The 15,083-nt window shown below is 43.7% G+C and overlaps 1 protein-coding gene across 1 annotated transcript in view; it reads right to left on the bottom strand.

Moving 5' to 3' along the window:
* The window catches only part of COLEC12 (collectin subfamily member 12), a gene marked incomplete at its 3' end in the record, with an annotated part of 110,707 nt that overhangs the window by 20,170 nt on the left and 75,454 nt on the right, over positions 1–15,083 (bottom strand). The window contains exon 3 of the mRNA XM_080609698.1: positions 2,804–2,926. Coding sequence (XP_080465824.1) covers positions 2,804–2,926 — 123 coding nt within the window. The remainder of the gene's footprint in view (positions 1–2,803; positions 2,927–15,083) is intronic.

Below are 15,083 nucleotides of genomic sequence, written 5' to 3'. Positions count from 1 at the left end.
GATCATTCACCTTCAACAGGCTAAGCTGACACTGGCTCATGCCAGAAAAAGTATAACTTTGTATTTTGCATTTAATTTAATGCATAAAAAAATTACAGATGCTTTTAACAATATTTTAATATGCCTTCTCAAAGCACATTAATAGTAAACTCAGCTTATTGTTCCTTCATGACCTTGATGTTTAATTCATGTTTTGGTTTCAGGTTTCTCTAGCCTACTATGTAATTTTTACCACCAGTTTGGAGGTTTGTTCTATGTTGATTTTGCCTCCCATTGAGTTTTTTGCCTGCCATATTTAATCCACTGATTAGTAGTTTTAACATTTTAAATCACAAAGGAGATCTAAATACCACGTAGGAAATGGAAGTTTTAAAAGTAGTTTTGGGCTTTATAAACATAAGTGTGGGAGGCAAATTTAATGGAAACTCAGCTAAGAGACTGAAAGAATCCCTGATGCCAGCAAAATTCCTTCTTTCAGTGTAATATTTCAATAAAAAAGACAAGCCAAACTCTGATGTAGAGTGGAGAGTTCAAGAGCTCTATAAAATTTTATTTTGAGTTTTCTTCTTCCTTGAAGGCCTAATTCCTTCCCAATGATCAAAAATATCGCAGTAAGTCCTTTGAACGTGTACTGTCAGCTGGGGCAGCTGGGGTTTTGTCTAAGTCATGTTTTGCCTGCAAATCAGCACTTAGGCACTGTGGAGACGAAGGTCTTCAGCTGCAGGTACAAAGGGTTGTACCTGACATGACCATTTGCTGCTTGGCATTATAGAAGTAACACCTTGGAGTAAACACGACTTTCCTCCAGGGTATGCCTCTTGCCCTTGGCATTCAGGTGGAGCAGTCACCAAGTCAGTGAGTGGTGGAGCAGCGGTCACCAAGACGTCTTAAGGTCTATAAGCAAGACATGCATTATCCACCTTCCTACAATTTTTTTCCCGTTATTTTGTGGGAAATTCTTTTGTCCTAACCCTGGATAGATGTGGCTTGGTACTGCTATGACAGAAGGACTAGTCTCTGGTCGGGCACCAATGACTACTCAGTACAAGAAAGAGTTTTAAAAATGAGTGTAGCAAAGGTGGGTACTCCAGAGCAAAGACTAGGGAAAAGATAGTGCTAGAGGCCTCCATGGAGAAAGAATCTTGAAAACTGTGGATTGCAAGAGAAACTCCCTCTCCCGGAGAGATCTTTTGGACAGTTTCCTTACTGCTATGGCTTCTCACACAAGAACAAATGCTTGCCAAAGCAAGATAGAGAGCAATGTTCCCTCCAACTTGATAAGCTGTTTCTGATGCCGAGTGAGATTGGAGTATTCTGGTGAGCCCCAGAACTGACAGCCTTGTATAAAACTCTTTTAGGAAAAATTCTGTTACATCCCAGGTGTTTACTGGCTGGGTTACAGCCTGGAAAGATTCCATCCTCATGTGCTGTAAGCAGATCTCTGTAGATTTGTATCTGCAAAAGGCCTAAGTTTGTCATCCCCATTTCCATATAACCAAATGATCTTATCTCTAGAGAGATGGAGAACAAGTTTTTGAATCTGGGCACTTTTTTTCCTCAGAATTTGACTTTCAGAGACCAATTACACATTCTTCAAGAGAATATGTGACCAATTATATATGTATCGTATTTCTTTACATTCGATTTTAATTTGACACATTCTGTCTGCTTTAACGTGAAAAAAGAATACCTATATGTCTCTATCTGTCCTTCACATTCTCTCATCTCCCTGGCTGAATATTCCATCTAAACCAAGCAGTTTTAATTTTCTTCCCACTCAAAACTGTACCAAATCTTCTTAAATAATTATTTATCCCTTTCTATTTCCACAATTTCCTTTTCTTTCACTGGCAAAGGACCAGAGGTGATGTCAGCTCTGCTACGAGCACAGCTGCTGGCAGCACAGGACGCACTGCCTGCTAATCACACGAATATTTACCCAGCTTCTTGGAGAGGTTTTGAAGCTACTCTCAGAGCTATACTCAAGTAGCTTGTTTAAAGCTAGCTTTGTTTTGTATGCAACATACTGCAATGTCCTGTTATAATACTCACAATGATGCTATTCACTTTCTTTTTCTAACCAGAAACTCATGTCTTATTTATTTAATTTAATATAGCTGCGACTACTCCAAAACCATGCATTTACATCAAAACATTCATAATAATGCCTAAGTGGCAACAGTTAATTACTGCTGAGGCCATACCGGAATTTTAAGTTGTGCTTTCTAATATGCCCTACCAATGACTTGCACAAATGACATCTTCTCCATTACTGGGTTGCCTAACTACCAGGATCTTCGAAATTACTGTCAAAAGCATCTAAGCATCTTTGTTCATCAAAATAATTGTAGATAACTCAATACACTGGCACCTCCTGGTTCAATCTTTCTGCCAGGTATTTCAAAGTAATATTGATTGTACACTTTGTTACTGTGACAAATATTGTATTAGTAAGACTATTCCTGGCTCTCTCATTCAGGATATTTATTCTGGAAAGGTGAGGTACAGTAAAACAGCTCAGTGAAATCAAGGTATAGCACATGTTACAGAGCTTTAAGTCTTCCAGTTAGTACTCCTTCATGGTAGAAGAATGATCACTTTGTTCTAACTTTTTTCTTTCAAATGTGCAATCTAGTTTCAAAACTTCAAAACTGTTTGAAACTCTAAGGTTGCAGTTTGTTGTTATGTGTGTACAAAAGCCAACATTGCCAAGGTATTGATATTTAATGTGATAAATTGTCTGTCTACATACGTGGAAATATGCTTGGCTGAAAGTGAAATGTAGGGTTCAATGCATACATACCTTTGTATCCCAGAATGGCTACTGTGATTGTTAACAGGGCACATAAAATATATAATAAGATGATGGAAAACTTCAGAGCCCAGTTATTTTTGCATTTGGTACATTGAGTCCCCTCCTGAATACCTGCAAAATAAGATTTAAAGAATTTTAAAACAACCCAAAGAACACATTGCTAGTTTTATCTCCCCATTTCCTCTCCTCCATTTTCCAAAGAACAAGTTATTTATGTAAGCAGATGATACACAGATGCCTGTTTCCCTAATCAGTCAGGAGAGCCTCCATGGTGGTTAAAGCATCAGCTTAGTGATACAATCACTTTGGGATATTAGCATGTGGAAGAGAAGTAAGTTCTGCTGTAGTGGAAAGCCTGTGGCTTTCCTGAGAGACAGGACTGTTTTCCAACTGTGGTAATAAGACTATGGCGAACTTTGGAAGCCGTGTTCATTACTGTCTCCTCTGTCAAGCACCACATCTCAGCAGCTCTTTCTTATCATTCAGTCTCCCCACTGGGGCAATAGGAGACAGTAAATACTCCGGTAGAAGGAAAATATAGAAAAAAACCAGCATTTTGAAACTCTGGAAGGAGCACTGTTCCTGCTTTGCAAACATTACCACAAACAGTTACCATGTGAACACTTTCTTTCCATAATGAGAGAGACTTTTTTCCTTCTTTTGGGGGGTTTGGAGGATATCCTATTTCCACAGAAAAGAAAGGGTGCTATCCTGGTAAAGCTAGTGGTCCACTTATACCAGCAGAAAAATGCTGGTGAATTTCCCCCTGTGGTAAAGTGTAAGAAAAAAGGCCTCAAGCTTTAGGAGAGAAAATGAGCCTTTATTATTCTGTATTTGAGCTTTTTGCAGAATGGTTTGATATCTTTGAGTCTATTAGGGAAGCAATATTCCTCTTTTCTCTATGTGCTCCTTGGGAACAGCTCGAGAGTGTTGGAAGCATTAAGTTACCAAGAAATTCATCAGAAACACAAATGTGTAAAAACATGAAAACTGGACCATTATGCTGGAACCGAATGAGTGGGATTTACCCCTCCTTCCAATGTGTGTTAGGCAGGCCAGGATTAATGTAGCTCTCCGTGTCTGTCAGAAAATGCATTTCTTTGATATTTTATTCTATTTGTGTACTATTAGGGGAGTCACACAGGAAAGCTTTAAGCTCTAATAAATTCTATGTACTAGATTACTTAACTAATCAAAACTTGCTCTGTAGCTTTTTATGAGTAACTTATATTTCCCCTGAGGCCTAACCCACAGCTGATTTTACTTTTCCCAACTCACGACCTTCTGCAGAGTGGTTTTTAATTTTTCAATTTTAAGAGAAAAGCACAGGCCACTTCCCCTGGGTTCACAGAGGATGGGTGACCACGTCTCAAGTGAAGTTAACTGCATTTCTGTCTCAAAGAACGACATTTTCCGGCGACTTCTTTAAGCCCAGCGTACTCGAAGGAGGGATTACTGTGTTGGGGCAACTCAGAAAGAGAATTTATACGAAGTTTATTTGACAAGGCATTTTCCTCAATTCCCGCTACATGTATCCTAGCTGTGGCTGAGACAGAAATGCGTCTGTCACAGGTCAGCCCACCTTCCACATTATGACATCACATGTTTTTTCTAAACATTTAATCTGCGACATCATGTTCTGTTGCCATGTGATGAAAGACATATCATAGATTTGGGTTCCTTGGGGTTTAGGCATAAAATAATTTGGAACATCTGGGTTGTTGAGTTTTTTCAGGAAAAAGAACATTAGGGGAAAATGAGACAAAGACTTGTAAGCATAAACCTCCCAAGAACAGAAACTCCAGAGGGGAAAGGCTTCTCTCCTGCCTGTGTAGGTTGGAAGGAAGGGGGCTGACAGAGACAGGCAGTTGCATAGCCCATTTTTTGGTGACTTAGATTTGGAAGCCTGGTAACTCCTGAACTACAAAAGAAAAGGTGAAGCGTCCACAATACAATAGACAAGTTTGCTTATGGATCCTGATGTGTGGGCTGGTTTTCTTTGGTTGGTTGACGGGCTCAAGGAGTCTGCTAGTGCGGAAGCTCTGCTGGAAATGGAAAGTACAGTTTTCTAAAGGTTTGCAGTAGGTATTTAGAGACTGAAATTATTCCACAGTGGGAGCTCGTGGTGTCTAGAGCACCATTTCACTGCTCTTAGCTGGTACTAATGGGTTCACTGAACCCCTGTGTGCTGAATGCAAGGTTCTTCCTCCAATGGGTTTAAAATTCAGATTCCAACCCTGTAAGTCTTTGAACATACCACATATCAAAAACCAAGAGAAGCTTGTGGCAAAAAGCACATCACATTCACCTTCTAAATACACAGATAACAGAAAGCTTGATCCTCCCTATTTTAATGTTGATGGAAGCAGGACCAGATTCATAACTGGGAAGACTAACAGACTGCAGAGGTAGAAAGCACAGAGAAAGGCAGAAATAGAAACAAAACCTTTGACAGCAACTGCACGTAGAAAAGTTTCACTTGATTACTGTCTTGTATTAAGATTACTCATTTCATGACACGACCTGCTTTCTGTCACCGTACTCTGGCTTTCTGTGTAGTGTAATGAGCTGAAACTTCGCTGATGTCACTGGATGTATCGCAGTTCAGCATCTAGGATCATGTATGTTCCAGTGCTTCGTAAGGCTCGTGTTTCACTTGTCTCAGTCCTCTCTATCACTGGTTCAATAAAACAGCACTTTGGCTTTTCAGAACTTTTACTTTCAGCATATTTCAATTTGACATCAGAATACCACCCCAACAAAAGCCAGACCCTTCCATCCTTTAACAGTCCAGTGCTTTTGGTATCGATAACATAAACACAGTGTACTAAAGTGATCATACAGGCTAGAGCAATTCCATTAAGCTGGGCTGGAAGTGTGTGCTGCATTGCCTGCTGGCGCTTTCTGCCTGTCAGCTTAAAACTGCATCTGACTGACACTGAGCCCCTGCTACCCTCATCTAACATGTCCCAGGCCCAGGGCTGGAGTAAAACGCCAGGGAGCTCTCACACACTCCTTTGTTTTCCTTTACCTAGAGACGGACACAGTAAAGTCTTCCAGAGCCTTTAAATTTACTCTTTATTGCAAATACATAGTTCTGCACTCTGCTGCTAGTTAACACATGACTTTCTAGTTAACTAAACATATAAAAATTACTAAAGACATTGAAGGAAAGATTTGGGAGACTCATTCTGATGCCTTTCTGTGCAGTTAAATAATCCAGGTTATAAGCAATGATAAAAGCCAGGAATGCAACCCTGTCTGTATAGGGATGAATTACAGTGTAATCAGGGCTCCACAACATTCCCAAGCACTGAGCCTGGCTTCAAATTGCCCTGTTGCTCTTCTCCACTACTCTGTTTAAGGACCAAGCCCAAGTAAGATTGTTCTAATAAAGGAGGACTCATTTAGTCTGTGCTGTGAGGACGCTTATTTTTATTGAAGGGTTTTATTGAAGGGTTGATCTGAACAGATGTGATAGGCAAAACACTAAGGAACAACAGACAGGAGATGATTTCCAATGTGCATTGTTATTAAATCCGGCAGGTCGGCATAAAATCATGCAGGTTTATCACATTGGAGTCAAGACTACAAGGAGCCCACGCTTGGGCTTTAATTTGACAAAACTTCCCCAATTTTACCCACTTTCGTGCCTGCTTTCATGGCTTACATAAAATGCAGAGATGTCTAACCTCTCATCTAGAAACCTGTAGAGTAAATGTACAGGGAAAGACCCTACATGCCCAATCCATCAATAGAACATTTGTAAAATGTATTCTATCCCCTACAAAAAGGGGACTCTCAGATGAATTCAGCTCTTCTTCGCTTGTTATTGTTGCTCTAGTGCTGCACACTTCTCTGTGTGTCCTGTACACGTGTTTTCAATGTTGGTCTGCTCCCAGACATTTGTCACTGACTTCCAAACCCAGGGAACCAGGGTCACTTCCGCATGATGTGCATTGCTCACTGCAGATTTGATCAACGCTTAATAAATATCAGATGGGACACAATGTGCCTCATTTCGCTGGACACATGCTTTTTTCCATTCCTTTCCCTGACTTATTTTAATAAGAGCTCTGTTTTTTCTGTCTCACTGTTGGGAAGACATCTGGCCAAACAGAGAGCGACCTAGTACAAAGAGATCCTGCTGGCTCACATGCTTTGGGGACCCCCTTCTCTGCAAACCAAGATGGTCACAAAAAAATATGCATGTGAGACATCCCCCTGTTACCAGGCTTTGTAGTATTTGTTTTTATAGCATTGCATTCCAGTGACTGAAGACTTTGTTCTCACACAGGGGGTATACATCTGCAGATTCCTTTTGGGCTCCAGATAAGCAGAGGTTTTGCTAGAGGAAGAGCTGAGGTTTTTTGGTTCTTTTTTTTGTTGCTGTTGTGTCATGTTTTTTAATCAGAGACTAAAAATCTTTGCTTTTTGACAAGCAGTATAACCACCTTATAAAATGCCTGACTCTTCAACTATATTACACTTCAGGATCACATCTTTGAACACTCAAATACGATATGCACACACTTTCTGTCGCTGAGTAATTCTTGCAGAAGTATTTGCCTCTGTGTCATTTTCTTGGCTCTTGCCACAGAGTGGCCTTAAAATCATAGGTGGCCTCAAAATCATAGGTGGCCTCAAAATCATAGGTGGCCTCATAATATTTCTTCTAGCAGATCAACTGACAAAGATGTAAGGTTCCCTTCGTAACCCTGACAAAAAATGTATTGATAAGATGACTGAAGAAATGTAGGGCAGGAAATGAAAATACATACATTACTTAGGAGGGGTTTTCCCCAGTGTGATTAATTGAAAAGAGATAAGGTCCCTTGAATTTCAGAAGGAAGACTTCAAGCCTAGATTGCAGCCTTCCAAAGATACATTTTTCAAAACAAATGTCTTCAAAACTGATGAATAGAAGATCTAATAGTTGTATTTAAAGGGGCCTGTGCAATCTACATCTAGTTCCAACTAGAAACAGTTGGAATCCCTGCCCATGGTAGGTGGGTTGGAATGAATGATCTTTAAGGTCCTTTCCATTCCAAACCATGCAGAGTTGCAACAAGCTCCGAGTGGGTGCCTATCTCACTAGCAAAAGACTATTCCGTGAAGAATCCATCTCTAGGTTTAAATAACTAAATGACTTGAAAAACCCAGCTGTAAGTGCTTAATTTCAGGCACTTGACTGTAAAATGGTATGTTTTTACTAATATGTATGACTAACCATTAGGAAAGTAAGTCTGTCTCATAGGACAGAGAGGATTTTAAAATTCAGGCATATAAGTGTGCATGTATATAACTACATATACACACACATTTATGTTCAAACATACAGAAAACTACGTGTATGTGTATGTTTTTCACAGAGAAGCTTTTGTACTGACACAAAACCAGCATATTACATTAGCACTCTCAAATCAAAAGCAGATGCATCTTTGCCCACAATAAACTTTGTATAGCTTTGAGATTACTGGATCTAGCCAGCCACAAAATTCAAAGTGAGACTTTTGTCTTCTATTCTGTGTGGTGTTAGAGGTTACTAACCTACCCTCCATGAGAACAATTCCTATGGCCCTCCATGAATGGTTTTGTTGCAGCCAGCAAAACTGATGATTTGATAGCTCCATATGAGTAACGTATCTCAGAAAGCAATCGATCTTTATAATAATTATAAATGGCAAAACCTGAAACTGGTTCATGTTTCTTTAAATTATTATTTTGAGGTTAATAACTTTCCTTCAGTTTAGAGTATATTCTTACAGCATAAAGGCTGTAACTTGAGCTAAACGTTAAGAAGATGCCCCACATTTTTTCCTAACTAGTGCGTAAAGTCCATGCTCACTCCTAAGTTATTGAATGGAGTTAGCATGAGGCTACAGCCATGGGAAGCATAGCATGTACTGGAGCTTCCCTGAGCAGTGGCCCCTCTAGCCCCTCTCCAGGTCTGTAACTTATATGGTGTTGGACAACACCTCTTGGGGGTAAGTCTGGCGAAAAGAACAAACATCACAGTTAGTGCATGACCAGTCTGCAGGGGAGCACTGAGCCCTTAGGTTGCAGTTGTGAAGTGCCTGGGTTGGGAGGCCCATGCTGCTGCCTTCATTCAAACTGAGCCATTCCTCATGCCACAGCTCCCTCATGTGTGCACATCCATCCCCAGGGCTTTGTGGGGAAGAGCTCTTGACCAGGCAGACCAAGGCCTTTTATTGTATGCTGTAAAACAGGGGTGATAACACCGAGTTGTGTTCACTGCTTTCTCCTTCTTCACTCCTCACTCAGTCTCTTGCCAAAATTTCCTTTTCACTTGGCCCTAGGGGGAACATGAGTGCCAGCCTTTTTCCCATATCCACAGTCTCCACAAACCGTGTCTCCACAATGGCAACAGTCCTGATTGCCCAAGTGGTGCAGTGCTGGCTTGTGGGCAGGTGGATTGCAACAGCCTGTTTAACTTCACTGTCAGATTTTTACAATGCCATTGGAAAAACATGCTGTCATTTGTCCTGGAATTTATAGTTTTACTTCTGGTTTTGTAATCAAACAGGGATAAATGCAAGCCATGTTTGTTTTGAAAAACTTTCTGGTTATCTATTAGGAAGCAATAAAAGCAGGAAAACTTGACATCTAAGCGGTGGGTATGTACTCACCTAACTTGTGCCAGTTTTCCTGTGCCAGGTGGAAAAGAAGGAAACATGCCAGCAAGACAGAGGCTGAAACAGTGACTGTATGTCCTGGGTTCAGCAGTGGCAGTCAGTTTTTTGTTTTTTTTTTCCTTCTTAGTAGCTGTTGCAGCACTGTGTTTTTGACTTTTGGCTTGGGAACAAAAAAAACTGATAACACCGATGTTTAGACTGACCAAGGATTTTGTGAGTCTCATGCTCTGCCAGGGAGGAGGAGGGGCCGGGAGGAAGCGGGGACAGGACACCTGACCCAGACTGGCCAAGGAGGTGTTCCATACCACAGCACGTCATGCCAGGGGATGGAACTGGGAGCTACCCGGAAGGGCACGTCCCCTGGTCGGGCGGGCTGTCTTTTCCGGCGGGCGGTATCGTATTCTCTTCCCTTGTTATTTCTCTTGTCGTTGTTATTGTTGGTGGCGGCAGTGGTGATTTGTGTTATACCTTAGTTATTAAACTATTCTTATCTCAACCCGTGGGAGCTGCATTTTTTTGATTCTCCTCCCCGTCCCTCCAGAAGCGGAGGGAAGAAAGGTGGGGGGGGGGGGGGGGCAGTAGACTGCGTGGTTCTGATTTACAGCTTGGGCTTAAACCACGACAGTTCTTTTGGCGCCCAACGTGGGGCACGAAGGGTTGAGATAACGACAGATCTGACCGGAGTGTGTCTAATCGTATTTGTGATAAGCATTCAGTGTTTTGGATTGATAGTCACTTGTCACAATGCTGATTTATTGGCTCTCAAAGTTGTTGTTTTTGATCTCACAGTCTCAATATGCCGTAGGTTACTTAGAGCCGGTATTTGCTGTGTTAGTGTTTTTCAAGTGTGGGGCTTGGGCTAAGGTTATTGTCTCATTATATTTTATGGTAATGACTTGTAATACAATAGAAAAATTGATCATGAAACTGATCTGGCTTATGTTCCCAGTGTGGTCACCACCTTTATAATTTGGGAGGTATATAATACAAATGCTTAGCAACTATACATCTTTTTTCTCCTTCCTGGGTGGTCAACCTATGAAGGAGACATTCTTTTACCCTCCCAGTGCCCCTTCCAGACCGTTTACAGCATCGTTTGAGAGTTTTGAAGTTTTTGAGTGGCCTTTTAATATTGTTGAGACCTGTTTGCTGATAGTGATGGGGGTCACCATGTTGGCACGCATACAGAGTGTGTTTTGTCCACAACCATTACGTCTGATCTCAAGAGTTAAGCAGAGTCGGGTTTGGGCCTTGTCTGGGGTTAGACGACAAAATAGGGGGACCGAGAGATTTTCCCCGAGGCTGGACAGCCATGAGTGGCAGGGTGTGTGGGATAGTATGGGCAAGTATCTAGGTCAGTGGGCCCCTCCAGTGTTTTGGAACTTCACCACCGAACAAGTGCAAAATCCAGAAGAATTAGTAAAACACTTAAATGAGGTGTGCTGTCATCCTGGTCATACCAGAGAGGGACAAATCATGTCAACGTGCTGGGGCTTGGCCTATGCTTACCGGGCCTTGTTCAACACTATCCAGCACCTTCAAAAGGAAGGAAATGTCCTTGGATCTGAGGGCGAAGCAACAGACAGCGCAGCTACTCCAGCTCCGAGCACAGCAGCTACACCACCCCTAGCGACAAGTACAGCCACTACTCAAACTTCGACTGCAACAGACAGTGCAGCTACCCCAGCGACAAGTACAGCCACTACTCAAACTTCAACTGCAACAGACAGCGAAGCTACCCCAGCTCCAACCACAGCAGCTACACCACTCCCAGCGACAAGTACAGCCACTACTCAAACTTCAACTGCAACAGATAGCGAAGCTACCCCAGCCCCAACCACAGCAGCTACACCACCCCCCGCGACAAGTACTGTTGCTACTCAAAGCACAGTGATAATGACTGCAGCTAAACCAGAGGATCAATTCGTACCAATATCGATTGCCCCCATAAGCAAGAGAAAAAGCAGAAAAGAGGCAAGAAGGGTGAAGCAAGATGAAGAAACAATGTATTCACCACCCAGGCCACCACCTGATCAGGAGTCATCATCCCATGATGAAGAAGAAGAAGAAGAGGTGACTTCTCGACCTCGGACCTCAACCGAGCTACGGAATATGCGAAAAGATTTTACCCGTCAACCAGGGGAGCACATCATCACCTGGTTGCTCCGATGCTGGGACAATGGGGCCGATGGTCACAAACTAGGAGGTACGGAAGCCAAGCAGCTGGGATCACTTGCTAGAGAAGGGGGAATTGACAAAGCAATTGCAAGAGAGAAAAAGTCCCTCAGTCTTTGGAGGCGGCTCTTGGCAGCTGTGAAAGAAAGGTTTCCATACAAGGATGATGTTACGAGTCGTTCGGCCAAGTGGACTACTTTAGACAAAGGCATCCAGTCTCTGAGGGAATCAGACATCGTAGAGATGATCTATCACACCAAACCGAATAACGGAGATATACCCATAGACCCAGATGAAGTCGAATGTACACGACCCATGTGGCGAAAACTTACACGGAATGCACCGTCATCATATGCCCATTCATTGGCAACGGTAACCTGGGGTGACATAGTAACACCAACAGTGGATGAAATGATTCACAAACTCCGAGAGTTCGAAGACAATCTCACCCCTTCCATCATCTCAGCTGTGGAAAAACTGTCCCAGGATGTCAAACAATTGAGGGACGATCTATCTGATTTATCCAGCTCCTCACGTGTACCAACACACGTCTCAGCTGTTAACAAAAGACGTCCTATTGTTCAAGACAGAAGATATAGAAGGCAAACACCACGGGCCACCCTATGGTTTTACCTGCGGGATCATGGAGAAGACATGACGAAGTGGGATGGAAAACCTACTTCAGCTTTGGAGGAACGGGTGCATGAATTGAAAATAGGAACAAGGGTCAAGACTAATCATCCCATGAGAGCTGCGGCTTCAGTCTCTGGTGAGCAGGTTCCCAGATGGAGCGGAAGAGCTGATTTTACTCCAGCTCCTGTGATAACGAAGAATAATCCCTTTCAACACGACTTAGGTGTCCAACGTTGTGATGACTGTTAGAGGGACCCTGCCTCCAGCCAGGTGGAGGTAGGGGACAATCGGATTTACTGGACTGTGTGGGTCAGATGGCCTGGCACATCAGTCCCGCAGAAGTATAAAGCTCTCGTAGATACCGGTGCACAGTGTACCCTGATGCCGTCAAGCTGTCAAGGGGTGGAACCCATCTATATCTCTGGAGTGACAGGAGGATCCCAAGAGTTGACTGTACTGGAGGCTGAGATCAGCCTGACTGGAAGGAAATGGCAAAAGCACCCCATTGTGACTGGTCCAGAGGCTCCATGCATCCTCGGCATAGATTACCTCAGGAGAGGGTACTTCAAAGACCCAAAAGGGTACCGATGGGCTTTTGGTATTGCTGCTTTGGAGACTGAGGAAAATGAACAGCTGTCCACCTTGCCTGGTCTCTCAGAGGATCCCTCTGTTGTGGGGTTGCTGAAGGTCGAAGAACAACAAGTGCCAATCGCAACCACAACAGTGCACCGGCGGCAGTATCGCACCAACCGAGACTCCCTGATTCCCATCCATAAACTGATCCGTAGTCTGGAGAGTCAGGGAGTGATCAGCAGGACCCACTCACCCTTTAATAGCCCCATATGGCCAGTGCGAAAGTCTAATGGAGAGTGGAGACTAACAGTAGACTATCGTGGCCTGAATGAAGTCACACCACCATTGAGTGCTGCTGTACCGGACATGCTAGAACTTCAGTATGAACTGGAGTCAAAGGCAGCCAAGTGGTATGCCACGACTGATATTGCCAATGCATTCTTCTCAATTCCTTTGGCAGCAGAATGCAGGCCACAGTTTGCTTTTACTTGGAGGGGCGTCCAGTACACTTGGAACCGACTGCCCCAGGGGTGGAAACACAGCCCTACCATCTGCCATGGACTGATCCAGAATGCACTGGAACAGGGGCAAGCTCCAGAACACCTGCAGTACATTGATGACATTATTGTGTGGGGTGATACAGCGGAAGAAGTCTTTGAGAAAGGGAGGAAAATAATCCAAATCCTGCTGAAAGCCGGTTTTGCCATAAAACGGAGTAAGGTCAAGGGACCTGCACAGGAGATTCAATTTTTGGGAATAAAATGGCAAGATGGACGTCGCCAGATCCCTACAGATGTGATCAACAAAATAATAGCAATGTCTCCACCAACTAATAAGAAAGAAACACAAGCTTTCTTGGGTGCTGTGGGGTTCTGGAGAATGCACATCCCGAATTACAGTTCGATTGTAAGCCCTCTCTATCATGTAACCCGGAAGAAGAACGATTTTAAATGGGGCCCTGAGCAACAACAAGCCTTTGAGCAAATTAAACGTGAGATAGTTCATGCAGTAGCCCTTGGACCAGTCCGGAATGGGCCAGATGTAAAAAATGTACTGTACACCGCAGCTGGGGAGAATGGTCCTACCTGGAGCCTCTGGCAGAAAGCTCCAGGGGAGACTCGAGGTCGACCCCTCGGCTTTTGGAGTCGGGGATACAAAGGATCTGAGGCCAGCTATACCCCAACTGAGAAAGAGATACTGGCAGCCTATGAAGGGGTTCGAGCTGCTTCGGAGGTGATTGGCACTGAAGCACAGCTCCTCCTGGCACCCAGGTTGCCCGTTCTGGGCTGGATGTTCAAAGGCAGGGTCTCCTCTACACATCATGCAACCGATGCGACATGGAGTAAATGGGCTGCACTAATTACACAACGAGCTCGAATAGGAAATCCCAGTCGTCCAGGCATTCTAGAAGTCATCATGGACTGGCCAGAGGGCAAAGATTTTGGAATGTCACCAGAGGAGGAGGTGATGCGTGCTGAAGAGGCCCCACCATATAATAAACTATCAGAAAGTGAAAAGCAGTATGCCTTGTTTACTGATGGGTCCTGCCGTATTGTGGGAAAACATCGGAGATGGAAGGCAGCTGTATGGAATCCTCAACGACAAGTTGCAGAAACTGCTGAAGGAGAGGGTGAATCGAGTCAGTTTGCCGAGGTGAAAGCCATCCAGCTGGCCCTGGACATTGCTGAACGAGAAAAGTGGCCAGTACTTTATCTCTATACTGACTCATGGATGGTGGCAAATGCCCTGTGGGGGTGGTTGCAGCAATGGAAGCAGAGCAACTGGCAACGCAGAGGTAAACCCATCTGGGCTGCTGCACTGTGGCAAGATATCGCTGCCCGGGTGCAGAACCTGGTGGTGAAGGTACGTCATGTAGACGCCCATGTACCCAAGAGTCGGGCCACTGAGGAACACCAGAACAACCAACAAGTGGACAAAGCTGCTAAGATTGAAGTGGCTCAGATGGACTTAGATTGGCAACATAAAGGTGAATTATTTTTGGCCCGGTGGTCCCATGACACTTCAGGTCATCAGGGCAGAGATGCAACATACAGATGGGCCCGTGATCGAGGGGTGGACTTAACAATGGACACTATTGCCCGGGTTATTCACGAGTGTGAAACATGTGCTGCAATTAAACAAGCCAAACGGTTAAAGCCTCTTTGGTATGGAGGACGATGGCTGAAGTACAAATATGGGGAGGACTGGCAGATTGATTATATCACACTCCC

This window comes from Psittacula echo, assembly GCF_963264785.1.
Source record: "Psittacula echo genome assembly, chromosome: 2".
Taxonomy (NCBI): Eukaryota; Metazoa; Chordata; class Aves; order Psittaciformes; family Psittacidae; genus Psittacula; species Psittacula echo.
The sequence above is the reverse complement of the archived record's forward strand: the minus strand, read 5'-3'. Positions and strand labels throughout refer to the sequence as shown.